The following is a 24808-nucleotide window of genomic DNA, read 5'->3' as shown; positions in this document are numbered from 1 at the left end:
CGCTTGACTGCCTTTAGCCTTAGTTCCCACATCTATAAGAAAAGATAATAATACTGATTTCAAAGGGCTATCATGGCACTTAAGTAAGATTTTATATAGATAATATTAGCCTAATGAACATATTAATTTTCATTTCTTTCCTATAGGAATACATTTTGGGTTTTTCCATACATAACACCTACAATATGCTTTAGAACTCCAAGTCTCAAAAACTGACTATATTTCTCCCTCCAGCCACTCATTCCCTCCCCCATGAAGATTATTCTGAGTATGGTCAACTCAGTTCCTGATAACCAAAGACATGATGTAACAACACAAACTAGTTAGAAACAAAATCAGACCTGCATACCTCACAGAATATACTGTCAATCAACAGGGTCTGAAACACATGGGTGGAAGTTCCTGCCTATCATTTATTGTGCCTTTTTGTTATTGACTGAATGAGACAGGGCCTCACTAACTTAAGCTGACCTCCAACTTATGATCTTTCTGCCTCAACACTGAGTGCTGTAATTACAGGTGTATACTATCAAGTCCTCCCTGACTATGCCTTTACATGAGTTACTTAGCCCCATCTGTAACAATTTGTAACAATTTTCAGAGTTGCTATGAGTTATAAAACAATAACATATATAAAGTCACTTGAAAGGTGACTTTTTGGGTTTTTTTTTTTACTTTTACTGTCAGGGCTACAGACTATCTGAAACACACATGGGCACAGTGCAAAACCTGTGGATTTCAGGGTTAGTAAGACAGCCTTGCTGGGGAGATGGCTAATTGGATAAGGTGTTCACTACTTGAACCTGAGTGCCTGAGTTCAATCCTCTCCCAGATGCAACATAATATGGCCCAACATTAGATATTTTGTATGTGCTACACACTTTTAAGCACTTTACACGTGTTAACTCATTTAAACTTTGTGTGTCTGATGAGAAAACTCTAGCACAAAGTAACTTGTCCAAAGCCACAGAGATACTCCAAGGCAGACTCAAGATTCTGACTCAGGATATGCAGCGATAGTGACCATGCTCTCACGCCACCCCACACTGACAAAGGCAGCACAGCAGATAACACAGAGCACAGGGAAGAGTTAGCAGTTATAAAGGTCTCAGGGATGCCTCTCATTCAAGCCAGGACTTGTCCCAAGCAGTTTCACAGGCAGATTTCTGGGGGAAGAGTCAAAGGCCTCATAAGATAACACAAGTATCAAACAAATTCAGAAGGTGGCAGAGAATTCCAAGATAGGAATGGAAAAAATAAATAAATAAAGATAGGAATGGTTAAGCTACACCAAGAGGTGTTGTGAGGTTCTCTTCTGCCTAAAGAAGCAAAGCTGGACAGAAGGGTAAAAATCAGTAAAGTTGTCCAGAATAGTCTGGTAAATGATGAGAAAAGGGTGTTTCATGTGAAACAGTAGTGAATAGATCCAGACAAGCCTGTACTTACTCATACAGTTTATGTTTCACTAGCCATAAGATAGCAGACAAAGCCCCCAGCAAGACCTTGAAGAGACATAAAGGGAAAGGGACATATGAATCAGTTAACAAGCCCATGTCAAGAATCAGAGACACTCCTTTCACTATCTTAAGTGGCAATATGTCAGTAAAAAGATGTCTCCTCACCAAGGCATGGATATACTACAAATAAGTGGTACCAGAGATCCCACATAATAAAGCAGTATCATGTGTGTCCAACAGGTGAATAGAGCAGAGCAAGAAGCCCAACCGGCAGTCTATAAAGCATAGACAAAGCTAGCATTGGAAAGGTTGCCCAAGAAGAAAAAGATGCCTCTCAGTTTGAAGATCTTAATTGGGGGTTTGGATAATACGAAAGAAGAACACAAACTAGGAACTGAAGGAAAAACAAAGAAACAAGAAAGAAATAGGGCCACTGGGGGGGGGGGGAGGGCAACCTCAGTAACTGCATTTTTATGGATTGGAGGTAGTAACCTAAGGCACAATACCAGAGGCCAAAACTTTGACACACAACTAGTATTCACCCAGACCTGCTTCAAATACTGAAGGTATGGAAGAAATGAGTCAGAAGTGAGGGCTGGGGAAATGGTTCAGCAGTTAATGATGTTTGCTTGCAAAGCCTGCTGGCCTGGGTTCATTTTCCCAGTACCCATGTAAAGCCAGAAACACAAAGTGACACATGCATCTGGAGTTTGTTTGCAGGGGTAAGAGGCCCTGGCAAACTCATATTCTTTCTCTCTCTCTCTGTTCTCTCTAATTGCAAATAACTAATAAAAATAGTTTAAAATGAGTCAGAAAGGAATGTGAGGATGAGAAGATCAATAGAGGCAGTTTAGAGGGGCCGGTGAAAGTTTAGATGGGGAGAGTAACAAAGTACCAACCTGAAGTCTCCACTCCCCACAGGACTTTAATACTTTTCAGGATGGTGTATGTTTCTCCACTCTTTAAATTGAGACACACTATAGTAAGTACATTTTACCTGCCATCCAGTCCACAAATACAGTCTAACAAGGCTAGTGCCTCATCTATTGCTCAGAGACAGAACTATGATTCACATCAATGACTGTTTCTCTGCCAGACAATGCTGGGCTGATTTTCAGAAACAGTGGGCTATGAAATCAAATCAATGTAGTGGGGAGTGACAATTTATTTTTTCAAAGTGGGGTCTCACTCTATCCCAGGCTGACCTGGAATTCACTATGTATTCTCAGGGTGGCCTTGAACTCACCGTGATCGTACTACTTCTGCCTCCTGAATGCGGGGATTCAAGGTGTGCACCCACGCCCGACTGGCTAGTATATTTTTAAAGGTGAAACTTTAAATAGAGTATGTTGCCGGTAGTAAATAAAACCATCTCTTCAAACCTTGGTTTCATTTCTATCTTAAGTTATATTAGTTAGTGTGCACGAAGATCGTGAACGCAAAATATGTGGTCACTGTTCACAGAGTTCGAAAACTACAGATCTACCAGTACACCTTGAAGAAAATGGAAACGATCTTACAGTAACAGTCCGTTTCCACTCGTTGTCACTCCGGGAGAGGAAGTGAGCTAACAATTGCAAAACAGGTACTGCACAGGGCAGAAGCTTCTACAGGACTGAACTCACTCTCCGCTGACAGATGAGCCTGCCAAGACCTGAGCACCCGGGGGCGGTGGCAGGCGGAGATTTCAACCCCCTCAGCTTCACGGGCTGAGGGATGCGCACACCCCAAGCACCGCGCGCAAACTCGACGCGCTCCAGGGCCCGCCGCCGTCACGGGCGGGGACTCGGCCGCACCCGGCAGGCGGCATCAGCGCGGGGCGGCCCGGATGAGGCCCGGGGGAGGGCGGGACGCCCACGTCCACTCACTGGGCGCCGAGGCCAAGCCCGATCTCCTCGGAAACCCAGCCGCCGGGCTTCGCCCACGGGAAGATGGTGGAGGTCGGTCTCCGTACGTGCAACGCGCGTGGCTTGGCCCTTCCGAGCCACGATCCCCGGACTCCAGCTCGCTGAGAGGCCGGAGCCCTTAGGCTCTCATCACTGACTAAACTGCCTCACCCAGGGAGGCGCCCAGCCCCGCGCGAGGCCCACACAGTACCTGAGACAGGAGGCGCCTCCGCCATCCCGTGCCGCAGCACCTGAAGCGAGCCCCGCCTGCAGGAGAACGCTGTCACCCGGTCACGTGCCCCGCACTTCCGGCGCCGGGAGCGCGTTCCCTCCTGCGCGCGCCGCCGAGGTGGCGCGGCGCGGAGCGGCCGCGAGGCGCGTTGTCGACGTCAGAGAGGCGCGCCGGGCACGGGGCGGAAGGCGGCGCCGCGGAGCCCGGCGCGGCTTGTGCGGTTCGCTGGGGCCGAGGGCCTCGCGTTATCGTTGTGCGCCACCACTCCTGGCCAGTTGTATGTGTTTTTGTTTTTGTTTTTGTTTTTTTACCGTCTGTGTGTGTGTGCGCGCGCGCATGTGAGCATACGGGTTCGTATAGTGTTTCTCTTTTTATATATTTTTTTTCTTTCGAGGTAGGGTCTCACTCCAGCACAGGCTGACCTGGAATTCACTTTGTATTCTCAGTGGTGTTGAACTCACGGCGATCCTCCTGCCTCTGCCTCCCGAGGTGTTTGTCTTTTTGAGTTGTGCTGTGTTTAGCTAATACTACACCCTCTGGCCCTTCCACCCTGCCAGCTTCTACTGATCTTCATACTGTAATCTTCCTAAAGGCGACACTTGAGCATTGAAAAGGCAATGTGCGGGTGTGGAGGGGATTTGCAAAACCAGCAATAAAAGGCCTGTAATCCCAGAACTAGGGAGATTGAGGCAAGAGGATCGCAAATTCCAGACCAGTCTGGCCTACACACTTGAGACCCTGTCTCAATAAAACAAAAGAATAATAATAAAGGGCTAATTTCAAACAGCTGTGCAAGAAATGGCAATTGATACTAAAATAGTATGAATAATTAAAAAATTATACATAAATAAAGGACTTGAGTAGGCAAAAGACATACACATGGGGATACGAATTGAGGGAGAAAGATTTGAGTTTTTTTTTTTTTTTTTTTTTTTTAAGTATTTGGCCTGGTGTGGTGGCACACGTCTTTAATTCCCGCCTCAGGAGGCAGAGGTAGGAGGCTCGCTGTGACTTCTAAACCAGCCTGAGACTACAGTGAATTCCAGGTCATTCTGGGCTACAGTGAAACCCTACCTCAGGGGAAAAAAAAAAGAAAGAAAGAAAAAACTAGTCTGATTTTTCGAGGTAGGGTCTCACTCTGTGACTTTCTTCTGTTCTGCAATGACAAAAGTTCATTCACCTCTTCCATGGTAGAATGTCATTTGGGGTAACCTGAATCTGTTCAAAGGCCACGGTTGGTGGTTTGAATTAGTGGCCCCCCCCCATACCCTCATGTGTTCTGAATGCCAGGTCCCCAGCTGGGGCAATTAGGGAATTGGAGTCTCCAGAGGAGGTTATGTTGATGGGGGTGGGCTTATGAGTGTTACAGCCAGCCTCCCCTTGCCAGTATTGGGTGCACTCTCCTGCTGCTATTGTCCATCTGATGTCGCCTCAGAGGTGATGTCCACCCTGTGCTTATGCTACGCTTCCCCCTGCCGTCATGGAGCCTCCCCTCAAGTCTGTAAGCCAAAGTAAACCCTTTCCTCACAACCTGCTGTTTTTGGTTGTGTGTTTGTCCAGCAACGTGGAGCTGACTACAACACCATGGTCACTCATAACTGGCTCAGAATAAACCATCACTATTTCTTTTGGAGCATGAACTGTGATTTGACTTGACAACCTAGAGACTAAAAGAAATCTCTTACTACTTCCCTATTCATTCAAGGCTTTCTTGAAATGACTAACAGTGGAAACATTTGAGGGAGAGTTATAGTTCCTTCCACAGTGTAGACTGTGTGACCTAAACAAAAGACTCACAATATTTGACAGGATAGTTCTAAGACTAATCTTAACAGGTACAAATGGCAAACTGAAAGTTCAGGAAGGATTCCACCAAGTCCAGTCCAGTTCTTTGGTACAAATCTCCATTTATAGCAAATCCTTCCTAGATCAGGCCTATGAATGTCCTTGGCTGTCATTCAGTCTCCCAATCTAAGAAAATGCACATGGTTCAATATACACAATTATGAGGAGCAAAGAGCTTTCAGATATAAGACAATTAAAAGGGTAAGCATAAAGAAAATAATCCAAACATATTGAACCTAGTTCTCCCTAAAATATATCAGGTCATTTGCATTACTAAGTAGGATACATTTCGTTGTGAAGAACTTGCATGTGCCTGGTGTGGCCAAAGGACCAAGGATTGATTCCCCAGGACCTACATAAAGCCAGATGCACAAGGTGGTGCATGTGTCTGAAGTTCATTTGTAGTGGTTGGATGCCCTAGTGTCCCTTTCTCCCTCTCTTTTTCTCTCAAAAAAATAAAAAAACATCTAAAAAAGCAGCCACGTTTTCTTGATCAGACCAGAGGTAAGGCATAGACCTTGTTGGTCAGTAAGTCTTAGACATATTGGGTGACAAAAATGGCCAAACATCCTTCTGTTTTCTTTTTTTTAATTTTTGTTTTTCGAGGTATGGTCTCACTCTAGCCAGGCTGACCTGGAATTCACTATGTAATTTCAGGGTGGCCTCAAGCTCATGGCGATTCTCCTATCTCAGCCTACCGAGATTAAAGGTGTGTGCCACTACACCCAACTACTTTCTCATTTTTGAAGCCATCTCACTCTGTTTGTAGTATGGATGGCTTTGAATTCATGGTGACCCGCCTACCTCAGCCTCCCAAATGCTGGGGTTATAGGCATATAATGGAGCTGCGCATGCGTTTAGTGTGCTGCTGAAGGCCATTCCTGAAGTAGTAGTGTCTCGTGGAGACATTCCACTACAGACCACCTGCAAGGAGTGCTAGGTCACTACAAGAGCCAGGCATTAAAGAAGCCTCACACTGGGAGTGCTGCCTATACTACAGAAACCTGCCCAGCTGAAGCTGCAGCAAAAGAAGTAAATCCTTTTCCTCTCCAGCATCTCCCCAGTACCCTGTACTGACAGAGCTTAGCACTTGCTAAGTGGCTGTTGTACTCAGCTTCCAGTTGCTAGGATGAACCTCCAAACACACAGTTTATGGGAAAAACAGGATTTAATGTCACCTTACAAATCCAGGGGAAGTTCCATAATGACAGAAACTGATTCTTTTTCACAGACTCAAGCAGAGACACACAGCCAAGCAGCCAGCACCACAAGCAAGCACAAAACTGGTAACAAACACCAGGGAACCAGACAGAGTTCAAAACCTCTCTGCATACCTTTGGCCTGGAATTCAGATCTGCACCCCCCCCCCAACACCTTAAGATCCACAGGGACACCTCCTCCAGCCAGACAGCTGGAGACAAGCTTTAATAAAACACCTAGCTGGGCGTGATGGTGCACACCTTTAATCCCAGTACTTGGGAGGCAGAAGTAGGAGGATCACTGAGTTTGAGGCTACCATGAGACTACATAGTGACTTCCAGGTCGGCCTGGACTACAGTGAAACTCCAAAAAAAGAAAATAAATAAATAAAAATAAAAATAAAACACCTGAGTCTAGGGCTGCAGAGATGGCTTAGTGGTTGAGGTACTTGCCTGTGATCCCTAAGGACCCAGGTTCAATTGCCCAGTACCCACGTAAGCCAGATGTACACGGTGGCACATGCATCTAGAGTTCCTTTGCAGTGGCTGAAGGCCCTGATGCACCCATAATCTCTCTCCTCTCTCACTTAAAAACAACAAAAGGTGGGTGTGGTGGCACATGCCTTTAATCCTAGAGTTTAGGAGGCAGAGATAGGAGGATCTCTATGAGTTCAAGATTAGACTGAGACTACATGGTGAATTCCAGGTCAGCCTGGAGTAGAATAAGACTCTACTTCAAAAACAAAACAAAACAAAAACCCACCTGAGTCTTACGTGGGGACATACATTCAAACTACCACAGTGATAAAGGATAAATTTTCTCTTTTCACATTTCCTTGTTTTTTTCTCTCCTTTCTTTTTTCTTTGGGGGGGGGATGGGTGTTGAGGTAGTGTTTCACTCATTCCCAGATGTGTGTGCCACCTAATGTGCATGTGTGACCTTGCATGCTTGTGTCACCTTCTGCGTCTGGCTTACATGAGACCTGGAGAATCAAACATGGGTCCTTAGGCTTTGCAGGCAAGCACCTTAACCACTAAGCCATTTTCCAGCACATAAACACTTATTTTTAACAAAGAAGTCTGAGCTGGGCGTAGTGGCACATGCCTTTAATCCCAGCACTTGGGAGGCAGAGGTAGGAGGATTGCCATGAGGTCAAGGCCAGCCTGAGACTACATAGTGAATTCCAGGACAGCCAGGGATAGTGAAACCTTACCTCAAAAAAAAATAATAATAATAACAAAAATAAAAGTCTGGGGCCATGCATGGTAGTGCACACCTTTAATCCCAGCACTTGGGAGGCAGAGGAGGTAGGAGGATCACTGTGAGTTCAAGGCCAGCTTGGACAGCCTCATAGTTCCAGGTCAGCCTAGGCTAGAGTGAGAACCTTGGGGAAGAAAAAAGGTGGCAGGAGAGATGGCTTAGCAGTTAAGGCACTTGCCCATGAAGCCTAAGAATTTCTGTTCTTATCTCCAGGTCCCACATAGATGTACAAGTGACACAAGGGAGTAATGTTGCACATGTGCACAATGGGGCGCATGCATCTGGAGTTCATTCACAGCAGTTGAAAGGCCCTGGCACGCCCATTCTCTATTCTTGCTCTTTCAAAAAAAGGGGAAAGAGTCTCAGTGGTTAAAGGTGCTTGTTTGCAAAGCCTGACAGCCTGCGCTCTATTACTCAGTACCCACATAAAATACAAAGTGGCACATTTATCTAGAGTTTGTTTACAGTAGCAGGAGGCCCTGAACACCCATACTATTTTTTCCCTCTGAAATAAACAAATATTTAAATAAAACCAGATGCACAAGGTGGCACATGCATCTGGAGCTTGTTTACAGTGGCTAGGGGCCCTGGTGTGCCCATTCTCTCTCTATCTGCCTTTTCTCTCACTCTCTTTCAAATAAATAAATATTTTTAAAAAAAAGTCCAATGGGCTAGAGAGGCTTTAGCAGTTAAGGTGCTTGCCTTAAAAAGACACAAAAGACCCAGGTTTGATTCCCAGGACCCACAAGAGCCAGATGCACAAGGGGCATACACATCTGGAGTTTGTTTGCAGCAACTGGAGGCCCTGGTATGCCTATTCTCTCTTTCTCTATCTGCCTCTTTCTCTCTCTCTAGAAAAAAAAAAAAAAAAGTCCAAGATTGGCATAGTGGAACATGTCTGTAACCTCAGCACTCTAGAGGTTGAGGCAGGAGTATCATGAGTTATATAGGGTAGCCTTGGCAACATGGCAAGCCCTTATCTCACAATAATAAATAAACTTCAAGCCAGTGGTGGTGGCTCACCTCTGCACAATGCCAGTACTTAAGGGGCTAAGGCAGGAATATGGTTATGAATTTGAGGGTAGCCTTGGCAGAATGCTGGGGCAAGATTATTGTGAGTTTAGGGCTTCCTGGGCTATGGAGGGAGACCCTGTCAAAGCACAAAACAATAACAAACTCCGGATAGGATAATAGTAAAAAAAAAAAAAAAAAAAAAGCAAGGAGGCTGGGGAGATTGCTTAGTGGTTAAGGCACTTGCCTACAAAGCCAAAGGACCTAGGTTTGATTTTCCAGTACCTACATAAGCCAGATGCACAAGATATAACATACATCTGTAGTTCGTTTGCAGTGGCTAGAAGCCCTGGCATGCCATTTCTCTCTCCCAAATGAATAAATGAAAATATTTTTAAGAAAGCAAATGAACCATCTAGCCACAAAAAGATATGGAAGAAAATTAAATGCATATCATTCAGTGAAAGAAGACAATCATACACACCATATGTATGCATGAAGCATACATCCTGTGAGTGTAATCTTAAAATGTTCTGGAAAGGCAGAGGCAGAGACCACAAAAGGTTAGTGGTTAATAGGACTTAGTAGAGAATAGGCATGAACAGATAAGAGCACAGAGGATTTTTAGTTTTTTGTTTTGTTTTGTTTTTAAGGGGGGGTTTCCCTCTAGTCCAAGCTGACCTGAGATTCACTATATAGTCCCAGGCTGGCCTCAAATTCATAGTGATCTGCCTACCTGGTACTGGGATTAAAAGGGTGTGCTGCTACATCTGGCCTATTTTTTTTTAATGTTTTATTTATTTAAGAGAGAGAAAGAGAGGATGTGCCAGGTCCTCTAGTGCCAGGTTCTCTAGCCACTGCAAATGAGCTCCAGAAGCATGTGCTCCCTTGTCCTGGAGAATCAAACCACTTTTTTTTGTTTTATCTTTTTAAATTTATTTGACAGTGAGAATGGGCACACCAGGCCCCTAGCCACTGCAAACAAACTCCAGATGCATGTGTCACCATGCATGTGCATCTGGCTTATGTGAAACCTGGAGAGTTGAACTTGGGTTTTTGGCTTCACAGGCATGCACCTTAACTGCTAAGCCATCTTTCCAGCCCATTGAACCAGGGTTCTTAGGCTTTGCAGGCAAGTGCCTTAACCACTAATACATTTCCCCAGCCCTAGTCTAATGTTTTTTTATTATTATTTTGTTTGTTTGTTTGTTTTTTTGAGGCAGGGTCTTGCTCTACCCCAGGCTGACCTGGAATTCACTATGTCTGCTCAGGGTGGCCTCGAATTTATAGGAATCTTTCTACCTCTGCCTCCAAAGTGCTGGGATTAAAGGGGTGCATCACCACACCCGGCTAGTGAACTTCTTTTTGTTACTGTTTTTTTTTTTTTTGAGGCAGGGTCTCACTGTAGTCCAGACTGATCTGGGACTTCCTCTGTACCCCAGGCTGACCTCAAACGCCTGGCAATCCTCTTAACTCAGCTTCCAGAGGGCTGAGATTATAGGGGTGGATCACCACACCTGGCTAAACAGTGATGATAGGTGCTGTGATTGCTTTTCGTATTACCTGGGCTATAAGAGTTCTAAAGAACTAGTGGTCAATGTATGTTTATTGCTTTGATCTTCAGACATGTAAAAAGCTTGGACACACGGCAGCATGAGTTACAAGGTTAGGCTGAAGGGGAAATAAACTGATGACAGGTTGGGTGAGAAGATCATTGAAGGCTTTGAAATCAAGCAGAAATTACGATTTGCATAAGTTTTTGATTTTGTATTCCACCAAGTACTGGGATTACATCGGTAAAGCACCATATACAGTTTTTATAGTACTGGGGATTGAACCTAGGGCTTTGTGCATGCTGGGGCAGACTCTTCACCAACTGAATTCCATTCCCAGTCTTGTGATTTTTGTTTTGTAATTGCTAATCGCTCATTTGAAAATAACACATTGCACATAGTACTGTTTCCCCAGTGACTCCTCATGAAGGCCTTGTGAAACACAATTTACCAGTTAGGAGTAGTTAGTAGATGGTAGATTGAAAGCCTTAGCCTAGGCTGTTCTTTGTCCTTTCCTCTGTATCACAATGCTACTGGCAAAATTTGGTTTCTGTAGTGCAGATTTTTTTTTTTTTTTTTTTTTTTTTTAGGTAGGGTCCGCTCCAGCCTTGGCTGACCTGGAATTTACTATGTATTCTCAGGTGGCCTCAAACTCTTGGTGATTCTCTCAAGTGCTGGGATTAAAGGCATGTATGCCTTTAATCACCATGCCTGGCTTATAGTGGAGGTTTTAAGATGAAAAGATACTAAAGTTATATCCTTTTGAAAAATATTTATTGAGTATAAATAAATGTCCTATACATTAAATATCAAGAAATATTCATTATTCATTACAAGTCAGGCTATAATACTGAGGGAACCATAGAACCAAAATATCAACTCATGATACAGTAGTGACAATTCATTCCAGTATTAGACACAGTAATGACCTGCTCACAAGACACAACAAAACCTATCAACAAAGGCCCACCACTTTAACCACCTACACCACCACAATAGACACTGGCTTTGAACCACAGATGAACAGTCTCCATAACCTCATCAATTTGTCACATCTCAATGAGATGACTATGTTACATTATCATGGAATTCAAAGATGCTCATCTCCTTGGCTTTATTTCAAATTATTGTTCATCATGAAAACATGTCATACAAAGTCAAGTTAGTCTTTCCTAAGAGAAAAATAATCAAATTTTAGTACAAAGAAAGCTTCTCCCAAGCAATGAGTTTCGTAACGGAAAAATGAAAGAGAAGTGTCAGTGACTTTTCCTTCAAAGAAAGGAAAGAACACTAAATCTGTTATGGCAAATTTGGAAATACTTCCTAGTTCTAGAATATGTATTTATTTTACATGGTATACTGGAGTGATGCAAGTCTATGAAGCAGGGATCTGTGGCAATCCAAATTCGTCCACCAGAACACCATCCTGTGAAAAGGAATCACAGTTTAGTACCACTCTTTCACTCAATTAAAAAGTGATTACAGCCGAGCATGGTAGTGCACACCTTTAATCCCAGCACTCGGGAGGCAGAGGTAGGAGGATCACCATGAGTGCAAGGCCACACCGAGACTATATAGTGAATTCCAGGACAGCCTTCTGGTCTAGAGCTAGACTCTACCTCAAAAACACCAAAACTAAAACCAAAACCAAAAAAAGTGATTACAGGGCTGGAGAGATGGCTTAGTGGTTAAGGTTCTTACCTGTGAAGCCAAAGGACACAGATTCAATTCCCTAATACCCACACATAAGCCAGATACACAAGGTGGTACATGCATCTGGAGTTCATTTGCAGTGGCTAGATGCCCTGGTGTGCCCATTCTGTCTGTCTGTCTCTCTCTTTTTCTCTCAAATAAGCAAATAAATAAATAAAAACATTTTTTTAAAGTGATTACATTTATTAGCTAAAATTCATTTCCTGAGTCTGGAGATGGCTCAGCAGTTAAAAGTGCTTGCTCGCAAAGCCTGCCAGCTCAGGTTCAATTCCTTAGCCACCCACAGAAAGCCAGATAGGTCTTTGAGTGCGGTGGCAGAAGACCCTGGAGTGCAGCATACACCCACCTGCTCCACCCACACATACATAAATTATTTTTAAATTTTTTAAATTTTTTGTTGTTGTTTATTTTTATTTATTTATTTGAGAGTGACAGACAGAGAGAGAAAGAGGCAGAGAGAGAGGAGAGTGGGTGCGCCAGGGCTGCTTAGCCACTGCAAACAAACTCCAGATGCGTGCGCCCCCTTGTGCATCTGGCTAACATGGGTCCTGGGGAATCGAGCCTCGAACCGGGGTCCTTAGGCTTCACAGGCAAGTGCTTAACCACTAAGCCATCTCTCCAGCACCCATAAATTAATTTTAAAAACCCTGCATCTCCAAATATTTAATTATAAGCAAACCCCTCTCAGAAGTTGAAAATGAGTTTTCTCCTGAAAGGTGAAAGAGGACATGATGAAGCAGGAAAAGAACTACAAGATGACGAGGAGTGGTCCTTTGCAGAGTAACAAAGAGAGGAAGAAAGAGAAGCGTAAGAGTTCAGTCCAGCAAGGGCTGAAGGTAGCTATGTCAAGGAGGGAAGTTGAAGGAGTTAGCTCTGCCTCTAAATTCACATGTTCACTCTGATCTCCAGAGTGGACCAGTACATGTGTGTATGTATGTGTGATATCCCATGTGCATGTGAGTGGAGGCCAGAAGACAGCAGTGTCCTCCTCTATTGATCTGCTACCTTATTTTCCCAAGACAGTGTCTCTCCCTAAATCTGGAGTTCTTCATTTCTCCGGTATGCTGGCTGACCAGGGAGCCCCAGTGATCGTCCTGACCCTACCCCTCTGTGCTGAGGCTACAAACATGTGTGGTCAAGCCCAGCAGTTTTGTACTTGAGTACTTGAGGATCAAATGCAGGCTTGAAAAGCACTCTTAGCAGCTAAGCCATCTCCCTAGCCCTAGAGTGTTCTTCATAAACTTGAAAATCCTCAAAGGGAGTTGTCTTAAGTGGGCATTCACTTCTACATCATGCTTTACTACTACAACATACACAGTGGTACCACTATTAAGAAACCCCATCTTGAGAGTGGAGTTTCAAAGAGGTAAGTGGGGGAAGGGAGGGTATCACCATGGGGTAGTTTTTATAATCATGGAAGTTGTTAATAAAAAAATTAAAAAAAAAAATAAGAAACCCCATCTCTACAGCAGATTCAATTCAGCTATCTGTGTCCATCTGAAAGTGAAAACAGTTGGGTATCTGCCCAGTGATAGTATGTTTGAGGCAGTGTGTGGAAATAACACAGATATGTCCGGGACTTTTATTAGAATATTGAAAAGGTAAACTGCAGCAGTAGTCACAAAAAGCTTTTCAGAGATGGGCGTGGTGGCGCACACCTTTAATCCCAGCACTCAGGAAGCAGAGGTATGAGGATCCCCGTGAGTTCAAGGCCACCCTGAGACTACATAGTGAATTCCAGGTCAGCCTGGGCCAGAGTGAGACACTACCTCGAAAAAAAAACCCCAACAAATAAGTAAAAAATAAAAAGCTTTTCAGAATGGGCATGATGGCATAGGCCTTTAATCCCAGCACTCAGGAGGCAGAGGCAGGAGGAGCACCATGAGTTCAAGGCCATCTTGAGACTATACAGTGAGTAGTGAGTCAGCCTGGGCTAGAGTGAGACCCTACCTCGAAAAACTAAAAACAAAACAAAATAAAAACCAAATAATTTTAAAGCAATGTACAACTGAAAATTTTGAGTGGGGTGGTAGAATAGAGTGGGTAGAAGAGAAAGTTGAGACTATCTACTCCAAGTTCAAGGAGGAGGAGATGTGCATTCACAGAAACCATCAACGAAGGACCTAGGAAACTACTTGTACCCCACGCTTCACTGCCCCCATTTTATAGGAGGAAAATCAACACCATTCAGAGAGAAGGCAGACATTACTAACATGCTGAAAACCAGACAGGGAATCAAGGCAGGGCTAGACTGGCTCCCACTGCAACATGAGGTGCATATGGGAAGCTCAGACAAAACTAGGGTTAAATATGTCCAACAGCAATAGAAAAAAATAATAGTATTATACTGGGAACCAAAAGGAAGTACATGAGTTTTAAAAATCAGCAAAATACTCTACAGTAATGAAACTCTATAATATTGAACAGGGTTCTAAGTTTGCAAAGTCTTTTATATATAGGTTGCTATATATAATTACGAGTTCCTAACAGTTATCTGTCACAGTGCCAGAAATCCTATCTATCTATTTTTTAAACATTTTATTTATTTATTTGCAAAGCAGAGAAAAAGAGAGAGAGAATATGAGCATTCTACGGCCTCTAACATCTTCAAACAAACTCCAGATGCATGTGCCCCTTGTGCATCTGGCTTTACGTGGTTACTCAGGAATTGAACTGGGGTCCTATGGCTTTGCAGGCAAATGCCTTAACTGCTAAGCCACCTCTCCAGCCCATACATTGAGTTTTTTTAAAAAACATTATATTTATTTATTTGAGAGAGAAAGAGAAAGAGGCAGATATAGAGAAAGAATGGGTGCACCAGGGCCTCTAGTCACTGCAAATGAATTCCAGAAGCATACGCCACCTTGTACATAGGCTCATGTGGGTACTGGAAATCAAACCTGAGTTTTTAGGCTTTGCGGGTAAGCACCTTAACGGCTAAGCCATCTCTCCAGCCCAACATTAAGTTTATTATTATTATTATTATTACAATTTTTTTTTTTTGGTTTTTCGAGGTAGGCTCTCACTCTAGCCTAGGCTGACCTGGAATTCACTATGGAGTCTCAGGGTGGCCTTGAACTCATGGGAATCCTCGTACCTCTGCCTCCCGAGTGCTGGAATTAAAGGTGTGCGCTACCACGCCCGGCTAGTTTATTTTATTTTTGAGATAGAGTCTCACATATCCCACGGTGACCTGGAAATCACTATGTAGGTAAGGATGATTTTGAACTTCTGATCTTCCTACCTCCAATAGGATTACAAATGTGTAGGAGCACATCTGATTTTATGTGGTGCTAAGGACAGAATCCAGGGCTTTAGTATGCCAAGCAAGCATTCTGCCAAGTGAGCTATCCCCTCAGCCCTACATTAAGTTTTATGCTTAAATTGACAGTCCCTAGTTCTTAAGCCCAAAAGTTTAAGGATACCTGGGACCCTGTCTCAAAAAGAACAGCAAAACAAGCCAGGCACAGTGGTGCACGCCTTTAATCCCAGCACCGGAGAGGCAGAGTTAGGAGGATGGCTGTTGAGTTCAAGGCCACCCTGAGACTCCATGGTGAATTTCAGGTCAGCTTGGGCTACAGCAAGACCCTACCTCAAAAAACCAACCCCCCCCCAACAAAAAAAGTAAAGCAAAAGCAAAAAAAACAACACTGTCACAAAGCAAGAGTTATGCATGTGTTGCCACTGCTTTTCTAGGAATACTAAAACCTGTAAGTGGCACTCAGTATTAGCTTGCAAGAAGTGATTATATACATTATACAGATTGTCATTGTAAAGCTGGATTGTAAAGCATGTCTTTAATCCCAGTACTCAAGACGTAGAAATAAGAGGATTGCCATGAGTTCCAGGCCAGCCTGGGCTACAGTAAGACACTACCTCTAAAGAAACAATAATAACAAAAATGTCTTTGTATAAAGATACTCCTGGCTGGCCTGGTGGCACAACCTTGATATTTTAGCTACCTAGCAGGTTAAGGGAAAAGGATAAAAAGTTCAAGGCTACACAGTGAATTCAAGGGCGCCCATTCTCTCTCTCTCCCTCTGTCTGTCTTTCTCTCTGTGTCTGTTGCTCTCAAATAAATAAATAAAAAGTGAACAAAAAAAAAAAAAATGTTGGGACTAAAGGTGTGTGCCACCACCATACTGGCTTTTTTTACTTTTTATTTTTATTTTTATTTTTTGAGACAGAGTCTCATATATCCCAGGCTGGCCTCAAACTTGTTAGGTGGCCACAGATGACCTGGAATTTCTTATCCTTCTGCCTCTACCTCCACCTCCCAAATGCTGGCATTACAGGTATGTACTACTGTGCTCACTTTGTGAGGTGCTGGGATGGAACCCAGGCTTTGTACATGCTAGGCAAGCACTCTACCAACTGAGCTACATTGCCAGTCCAAACACCTTTTAGATTTCAAGGCTGGTAGACACAAAACCTTTACCATGTTACATGGAAATATGAGCAGACAATGTGTTCACCTTGTTTTTTGTGTCAGTAGGAACACCTTCTGGGATTGCGGGGGCGGATGCTGCTTCATCCAAGTAAGAACTGTCTTCATCAGCCAGAAGCTCGTCACCCAGGGCATCCAGCTCTGAAATTAAATAGGCCTCATTAAAAAAAAAAAAAGTAAGATGTGGCTAGGCATAATGGCGCATACCTTGAATCCCAACATTCAGTAGACAGAGGTAGGAGGATCGTTGTGAGTTTGAGACTAACATAGTGAATTCCAGGTCAGCCTGGGCTAGAGTGAGACCCTCCCTCGAAAAATCAAAACAAACAAAAATGTAAGATGTCAACTTAGCCTTCCCATTCTATTTCCCTTTTGCTTTTTATTTTATATTTTTATGATCCTGGGAGTTGAGCCATATAGGATATTCAGCATTAAAGAAAAACATGATTCCTGCATTTATGAAGCTTCTGTAGGCGGGAGAGATATAAACTGCCTGTTTAGAATCTACTTAATATTTTATTTATTTATTTGAGAAAGAGACGCGGGGAGAGGGGTGGGGAATGGCACACCAGGGCCTCTAGCCACTGCAAACAAATTCCAGATGCAAGTGTCACCTATGCAGCTGTCTTAAATGAGTCCTGGGGAATCGAACCTGGGTCCTTAGGAATTTTTAGCAGCACTTGGGAAAAGGTCCCAGACAGCGCCTCTCAGATTCTAAAACCTAAAAGTACACTGCATTTTTTTTTTTTTTTTACAACTTACCTGCTTCTAGGTCATCCTCATCTAATTCTGGGGTGCCATAACTGCGACTCAGTGCTTCTTGGATTTCACTTGCATCTTCCATCATATCTTCTAGCTGGTCTTGCAAATCCTGTAGAAATATATATGACAAGGGTTCCTCTACTTACCCTGTACCTCTGTATTTTCCTTTGATGCTTAGAAATAAGAAAAAAAAAATATTTATTTTATTCTTTTTTTTTCTTTTTTGGATTTTAGAGGTAGGGTCTCATTCTAGTCCAGGCTGACCTGGAATTCACTATGTAGTCTCAGTTTGGTCTCAAACTCACATTGATTCTCCTACCTCTGCCTCCCAAGTGCTGGGATTAAAGGCATGTGCCACTATGCCTGGCTAAAATTAATTTTTTAAAAAAATTACATATTTATTTGAGAGAGAGAGAAAGCATGGATGTGCCAGAACTTTCTGCTATGCAAATGAACTGCAGACTCATGTGCCACTTACTGCATCTGGCTTTATGTACCTTACAAGCAAGCACCTTTGACCACTGAGCCATCTCCCCAGCCCATGTTTGAGGACTAACTGCCAAAAATTATGTCAAATATTTGATATTTAACATTTGTGACAAGTCAGTCAAGCACATCTATAATCACAACATTTAAAAGGCTGAAGCAGGAGGATCATAAGTTCAAGGCCAGCTTGGGCTATATATCGAGAAGCCATCAAGACCCTACTCCTCCTCCCCCACCACAAAAAAAAAGTGACAATAGTGGGTGATAGGGAGCAACGTCACTACTTTACAACTGAGGAAACAGACTAAACCTCATCAAATTACAAGTAACTACTAGGTGCATCTTTTTGATATGTATCATGAATAACAGCTCATTTATTTCTACATAGTTTTTGCACGTAGTATACTAAGATCTTCTGATAAACAATAAGGAAGCCAAGACCTCTGGCACCTTTTCCTTTCTGGGTATTGCTCTAGTTGTAAAGGCAGGCCTGAGGCTCTATCTCTTCGGTGCTCTTCCCATCATGCATTTGCATCTTTCAGAAACAAGTGCACATTCTTCCAGAAACCAGCATGTATCTCACCTCAATCTGGTCAATTTTCAGTTGCTTATATGCCTTCTTCATTTCCTTTACTCCTAGTTTCATAGCATCAACCTAAAGGGGGTAGAAGAAAGCACAATGAATGCCTGTCTCTTTCCTTCTCCTAAAATGCTGAGGATTTGAACTCAGGCCCTCACACATGCATTCTACCATTGTATTATATCCCCAGCCTAGAAAACACAATAGCTCAAAAGTTATGTTTGCTAAGCTGCCTTTTAAAAGCCACATGCAAGTGTATGAGGGTGAGAAATGAAGATGGGAAAAGGTCCTTTGGGAGTACCGTGGTCTTGGTGTCCTTCAGTGACTGGATGGTGTAATTGGCTTGTTCCATGTTAAAAGACTGTTGGGCAAGGTTGTCCCGCTGCTGCTCATACCTTTTAGAGTCAAGGGAGAATTGTAAATGTGAGCCAGGTAGATATCTTCAAGAAGAAAATAGCCCTAACAATAAACTAAGAGCAATAACCACTTGAACAAAATTCTCTGGCATGTACTTGAGCTGCAATCTTATTGTACACTAAAACAACACAACTTTTACTTTGCTTCTTGGTTGCTATATTATCTTTTTTTTTTGGTTGGGGGGGAGATCCTGCTATGTAACCTAGGTTGGCCTCAAACTTGTAATCCTCCTGCTTCAGCTTCCCAAGTTCTGGTATTTCAGGAGTATGCTACCACTCCTGGCCTTGCTACATATCTTAATGCGTTTGTACATATTTCCTAAGATAAATTCTCAGAAATGGAGCTCTTCTAATACAGGGTAAGGCTAACCTAGCCAACTCTACTCACTCTGTAGCCCAGGCTGGGCTTGAATTCATGGTGATCTGTCTCCCTCTGCCTCCTGAGTGCTGGTATTACAGGTGAGAGCCACCATGACTGGCTTAGGATATTTTTTTCTTTTGTTCATTATTTATTTATTTGAGAGCGACAGACACAGAGAGAAAGGGAGGTAGAGAGAAAGAGGACGGGCACACCTCCAGCCATTGCAAACGAACTCCAGACACGTGCGCTCCCTTGTGCATCTGTCTAACGTGGGTCCTGGGGAATCAAGCCTTGAACCAGGGTCCTTAGGCTTCACAGGCAAGTGCCTAACCGCTAAGTCATCTCTCCAGTCCTGGCTTATATATATATATATTTTGTTTTTTTGAGGAAGGATCTCACTCTAGCCCAGGCTGACCTGCAATTCATGATGGAATCTCAAGGTGGCCTCGAATTCATGATAATCCTCTTACCTCTGCCTGTCAAGTGCTGGGATTAAAGGTGTGCGCCACCACACCTGGTCTACTGGCTAAGGATATTTTTAAAGGTTCTTCCTGTACACAGCTAAATGTTTTTCCAGTAGACTGAGTTCCTGAAGAATACTACTTCTTTTTATTTTATTTATTTATTTGAGAGTGACAGACACAGAGAGAAAGACAGATAGAGGGAGAGAGAGAGAATGGGCGCGCCAGGGATTCCAGCCTCTGCAAACGAACTCCGGACGCGTGTGCCCCTTTGTGCATCTGGCTAACGTGGGACCTGGGGAACCGAGCCTCGAACCGGGGTCCTTAGGCTTCACAGGCAAGTGCTTAACCACTACGCCATCTCTCCAGCCCAAGAATACTTCTTTTTTAAAAAACTATTTTATTTGCGAGGGGGAGAGAGAGAGAGAGAGAGAGAGAGAGAGAATGAGCACACCAGGGCCTCCAGCCACTGCAAACCAACTCCAGACACATGCACCCCCTTGTGCATCTGGCTTAGGTGGGTCCTGGCTCCTTCAGCTTTGCAGGCTTAACCACTAAGCAGTCTCTTCGGTCCAAAAAAATCCTTTTTTTTTTTTAATTATGGACATACTTAGTATGGATATGTCATGTTTTTCTTTTCCAGGTAGGGTCTCGCTCTAGCCCAGGAATTCACTATGGAGTCTCAAGGTGGCCTCAAATTTTCAGCATTCCTCCTACCTCTGCTTCCCAAGTGCTGGGATTAAAGACATGCACCACCACACAGGGCTTAGGATATATCATGGGTTGGTACCATCCTTTCCCTCATTCCTGCCCCTATTCCACTGACAGCCCTCCTCAGTGAGGTTGCTGGTATTCCCCATGGGGTTGTTTTACATACTTTTTCCTTTTTTTGTTTTTCTTTTTTTTTTAAATTTTATTTATTTATTTATTTATTTATTTGAGAGCGACAGACACAGAGAGAAAGACAGACAGAGGGAGAAAGAGAATGGGCGTGCCCGGGCTTCCAGCCTCTGCAAACGAACTCCAGACGCGTGCGCCCCCTTGTGCATCTGGCTAACGTGGGACCTGGGGAACCGAGCCTTGAGCCGGGGTCCTTAGGCTTCACAGGCAAGCGCTTACCGCTAAGCCATCTCTCCAGCCCCCTTTTTTTGTTTTTCAAAGTATGGTCTCACTCTAGTCCAGGCTGACCTGGAATTCACTATGGAGTCTCAGGCTGGCCTTGAACTCACAGCAGTACACTTACCTATGCCTCCTAAGTGCTGGGATTAAAGGCATGTGCCACCATGCCTGGCAGGAGGATACTTTATTAGTCTTGTACCCATGATTAAGTCATCTACTGACTTAATATAACACCTGGCATTCAAACTATGCTTTCAGCCAGTTGTGGTGGCATATGCCTTTAATCCCAGCACTTGGGAGGCAGAGGTAGGAGGACTGCCCTGAGTTCGAGGCCACCCTGAGACTCCATAGTGAATTCCAGTCAGAGTCAGGCTGGGCTAGAGTGAGACCCTACCTCGAAAAACCAAAAAAAAAAAAAAAAAAAAAAAAGCTTTCAAGTTTTCTAACCAAGTATAGGGTATTATGTCAAAATCAAAGACTTATGCCACTATGCTTTAAGTAGTGGGAGAAAAATGGTCCCTTCTTAGTAGAGACAAATGGCAGATGCCTCCATTAAGTGAGGTAGGGTAGCACATACCTGTAATGCAAGCCCTGGAGAGGCAGAGGCAGGAGGATTATGCACTGGAGGCCAGCCTAATCCCATAATTAGACCCTATCTCAAAGAAAGAAAAGAAAAAGAAAAAGAAAAAGGGCTGGAGAGATGACTTAGCGGTTAAGGCACTTGCTTGCACAGCCAAAGTACCACAGTTCAATTCCCCAGGACCCACGTAAGCCAGATGCATGAGTCTGGAGTTCATTTGCAGTGGCTAGAGGCCCTGGCACGCACATTCTCCCTCTCTTTCTCTCTTTCTCAAATAAATAAGTAAAAAGAAAAATATAGTTTTAAGTAGAAAAGGGTGACTCATACAGGCATATTGTATTTTCTCATAATTTAGGTAAATTTTCTTTTCTCCTGCTCTTGCTTATATATTTTCCAAGTTTCTGCAACAAATATGCATTACTTTTCTTCTGGTTCCCTACTAGCTGATTCCACCTGGCTTCTACAACCCTGCAGGTGTGCTCATCAGCTGAGAAGCCCACAGGATAAACACCGAAGATACCTGGCATCTGCTCAAACACTGGGCCATGGTCATCTAAAACAAATTAAGGAACTTTCAGTCTATTCTGGTAAGAGGGAGCAAAATACTCAGTACTCTTAACCATACACACAAATCTAAAAATAGCATACTAACTAAATAATGGGAGAGCAAAATAATATGGACCAAGCCAGCCAGAGTAAGTCACTAGTACATCAGGCTACCTAAACTTAAACCATTAACATTAAATATTTAAAACTTTTGGAAACTTGTGATGAAATAGATAATACTTAGAAAATGGTACAAAATGAAGGAAAAGAAAACTATTTTCCTTTTGACTAAAACTGCTAAAAAGTAGACTGTGCACATAACTTACATCCGCTTTTGCTTTAAAACCCGCAAGGCTTTCTGTTTGACCATATTCTGAGAGAGGAAAAACAGATTTAGTGAAAAAGTGGAAAACAAACATATGGCACAAGTTGTTTCCCATGTACGCAAACTCACATACCTACTACTCTCTTCAACAGTCACTCCAGGTTTCTGTTCTTCCCTCCCCAATACAGATAACTCTAATGCCCAATAGTAAAGCCTCAGCTCTTATCTGTCTTTGAATCCCACATCTCAGTGTCCAGAGCTCCTTTCCATTTCCCAAATGTGTGTATCACTTCTACTTCCAGCCCCAGCCATGTCCATTTTATATATGCAGTTGCCTTCAATTCCAGTTGCTATCAATTTAAATACAACACGCCCAAAGTCCTCTTCTTATCTCACATTGGAAACAAGTGCCAAGAACCCATCAACTCTTCACTTCTGGAGGCTGAGAAACTTCATATCAGCCTTATGCTTCCTTCCTCTGTTGGCTCCTTGTGTACATTCATTCTGTTATTGAGCTTTAGAGTTCACTTTCAGACTGACTCCTTTCATGTCACTCTCGTGACCAACACCATGGTGTGGGCTTTTATCTCAAGTTTAGAAAAACGTTCCCGACTCTGTTCTTCAAGCTACACTATTCCATATACCCTTTTATTTTTTCACCTCCAACGAGGAAGGAATAGCACATATTACCTAATGATAACAACTAACACTTATTAAGTAGCATATTCTAGACATACTGCTACATAGGCTACATGAGTTAAACTTCATTTAATCCCCACACTATAAAAGTATGTGGTATCTTCATTTAACAGATGGGAAAGCAGAGGTTCGGTGATGCCTTGGCTTACATCATTAGTAAATTATGGCGTTGGAAAAAAAAGCCACATATCAATATACTTAAATACAACAGTGTCCATATTTAACTGAACCAGGAAATAAGAAGCTATTAAGGTCACAGCTAAGTAGTAACAGTGCTAGAACATTGGTCCCACATGCTAACTTATAGTTTTCTCCATCATGCCACTCTTTGGCCAGTCTGTTATGTTTATCCTAACTTAACCAGCATGGCAAAACTGAGTTCGGTACAACCCAGCTCTCTTCCTCAGTAGAAAGTGCTACTTCCCATGAATGTTTCTGGAAGTAATAGCATCTTCTGTCAGATCGAACCCATTGTCCCTCTCATATCTGGCTGCCACCAACCTTACCTTGGCAGGACCCTCTCTCATCTTCTTAATTTGATCCTTATATTTCACTAGCTCAGCATCCAGTCGGGAAATCTTTTTGTCAATGGACTCTGCCCTGCTATCCACCTTGGGGGGAAAACATGAAATGCAATGGGAGTTATTGTAATATAACCACATGGGGGAGAGGCAGACCAGGAGGTACATAAGAAAAAAATCATTTGTGAAGGGAAAGGAGGGACATATCATGGCTTATTGTCTATAGTTATGGAAGTTATCAGTAAAAACGTTAAAAAAATCTAGTAAAACAGTAAATCATTGGGGGGGGGAAGGTAACCATACGACAGAGGGTGGAAAGATTCACTTGGGTCTGGGGAATCCCAGTTAGAAACACTGGGGGAAGATTTAATAAACTCTATTCCATCCCCCAGATTCTGATATACCAGGCTCCCCTCAAGAAAAATTAACCAGATCATCACCGGGCTGAATGAAATTTCCCTGCAATGGGAGTCTAGACAGGCTGGGAACTCAGTGCCCAAGGGCGAACAGCAGGTCTAATACCATTCCCCATATTAAGGTGGTGGCTTAATCTGAGGGACTAAGGTTGTGAATTCTGTGCTACTGCAACCCAGGACAGATATATTAACTTAGGGCATCATAGGAAGAGTTCTGACAGGGGCGAGGGAAAAGGGGATAGAAAAGGGTGTGAAAGGTCTCGAGTTAGGCGATTTGAGAAGGATGTATGGGCCTAGACAAGTTGGGGTGTGGGCCACAGGGAGGAAACGCGGCAATAGGCTTCAGAACCGGTGAAGTTGACGGAGAGGTAGTGACGAGATTAAAGGGTCCCTAGACTGTAGGGTCAGAAATGACTCGGGAAAACAGGGATGAAGGGGAGGAAAAGGCCGAGGCGCAATGGTCCGGGATCAGGAATGGGATGGGAGTATGAACCGGGGACCGGGGATGGGCGGGGTCGGAAGTAACAGAGGCTTCGGGTCTAGTATGCAAGGTCAAGGGCCCACCGTGCCAATGCAGTCAGTCAGGCTGGGAGGCGGAGCCTTGGGTTTCGCTTTCCCGAAGAATCGGTTCATGTCTCGGCCGGCCGCGGAGAAACCCAAACACTGGAGGAAAACCAGAAACGGAAGAGTAATCGCTTCAGCTTCAATTTCCGGTCCCTCCCAAGCGCAAGCGCAGTGTTCTCGCTGGCGTTTCCCGAGCCTTTTTCCGGCTTTTTAAACTCCATCTTCCGGGGAAGGAGCGCGGAGCGTGGGCAGGCGCGGGAGGCCTGCCGGAGGCGGGGCCTCAGTGACAGCGGGGAGTCCGGCGAAGGAGGCGTGGCCTTGGTTTCCGTGGGTGGGGCCGGATAGGTCAGTTCCGTGGGCGGGGCCTG

The 24808-nt window shown here is 43.7% G+C and overlaps 3 protein-coding genes across 3 annotated transcripts in view; 1 reads left to right on the top strand and 2 right to left on the bottom strand.

The window, feature by feature from the left end:
• The window catches only part of Nfx1 (nuclear transcription factor, X-box binding 1), a 70736-nt gene extending 67100 nt beyond the window's left edge, over positions 1 to 3636 (bottom strand). The window contains exon 1 of the mRNA XM_004658378.3: positions 3555 to 3636. Within this exon, the coding sequence (XP_004658435.1) occupies positions 3555 to 3579 (25 nt within the window). The 5' untranslated portion in view covers positions 3580 to 3636. The remainder of the gene's footprint in view (positions 1 to 3554) is intronic.
• Positions 3637 to 11201: 7565 nt separating this feature from the next.
• Positions 11202 to 24808, bottom strand: part of Chmp5 (charged multivesicular body protein 5) — a 14386-nt gene continuing 779 nt past the window's right edge. The window contains exons 2-9 of the mRNA XM_045160047.1: positions 24441 to 24539; positions 23446 to 23550; positions 22242 to 22288; positions 18734 to 18827; positions 18436 to 18507; positions 17367 to 17475; positions 16633 to 16745; positions 11202 to 11870 (exon numbers count right to left, since the gene is read on the bottom strand). Coding sequence (XP_045015982.1) covers positions 11820 to 11870; positions 16633 to 16745; positions 17367 to 17475; positions 18436 to 18507; positions 18734 to 18827; positions 22242 to 22288; positions 23446 to 23550; positions 24441 to 24509 — 660 coding nt within the window. The 5' untranslated portion in view covers positions 24510 to 24539 and the 3' untranslated portion in view covers positions 11202 to 11819. The remainder of the gene's footprint in view (positions 11871 to 16632; positions 16746 to 17366; positions 17476 to 18435; positions 18508 to 18733; positions 18828 to 22241; positions 22289 to 23445; positions 23551 to 24440; positions 24540 to 24808) is intronic.
• Positions 24508 to 24808, top strand: part of Bag1 (BAG cochaperone 1) — a 15224-nt gene continuing 14923 nt past the window's right edge. Inside the window, exons 1-2 of the mRNA XM_004658491.2 lie at positions 24508 to 24602; positions 24674 to 24767. Coding sequence (XP_004658548.2) covers positions 24508 to 24602; positions 24674 to 24767 — 189 coding nt within the window. The remainder of the gene's footprint in view (positions 24603 to 24673; positions 24768 to 24808) is intronic.

This window comes from Jaculus jaculus, chromosome 1 (genome assembly GCF_020740685.1).
Source record: "Jaculus jaculus isolate mJacJac1 chromosome 1, mJacJac1.mat.Y.cur, whole genome shotgun sequence".
In the NCBI taxonomy this organism is placed as follows: Eukaryota; Metazoa; Chordata; class Mammalia; order Rodentia; family Dipodidae; genus Jaculus; species Jaculus jaculus.
This window is presented reverse-complemented; position numbering and strand designations above follow the sequence as displayed.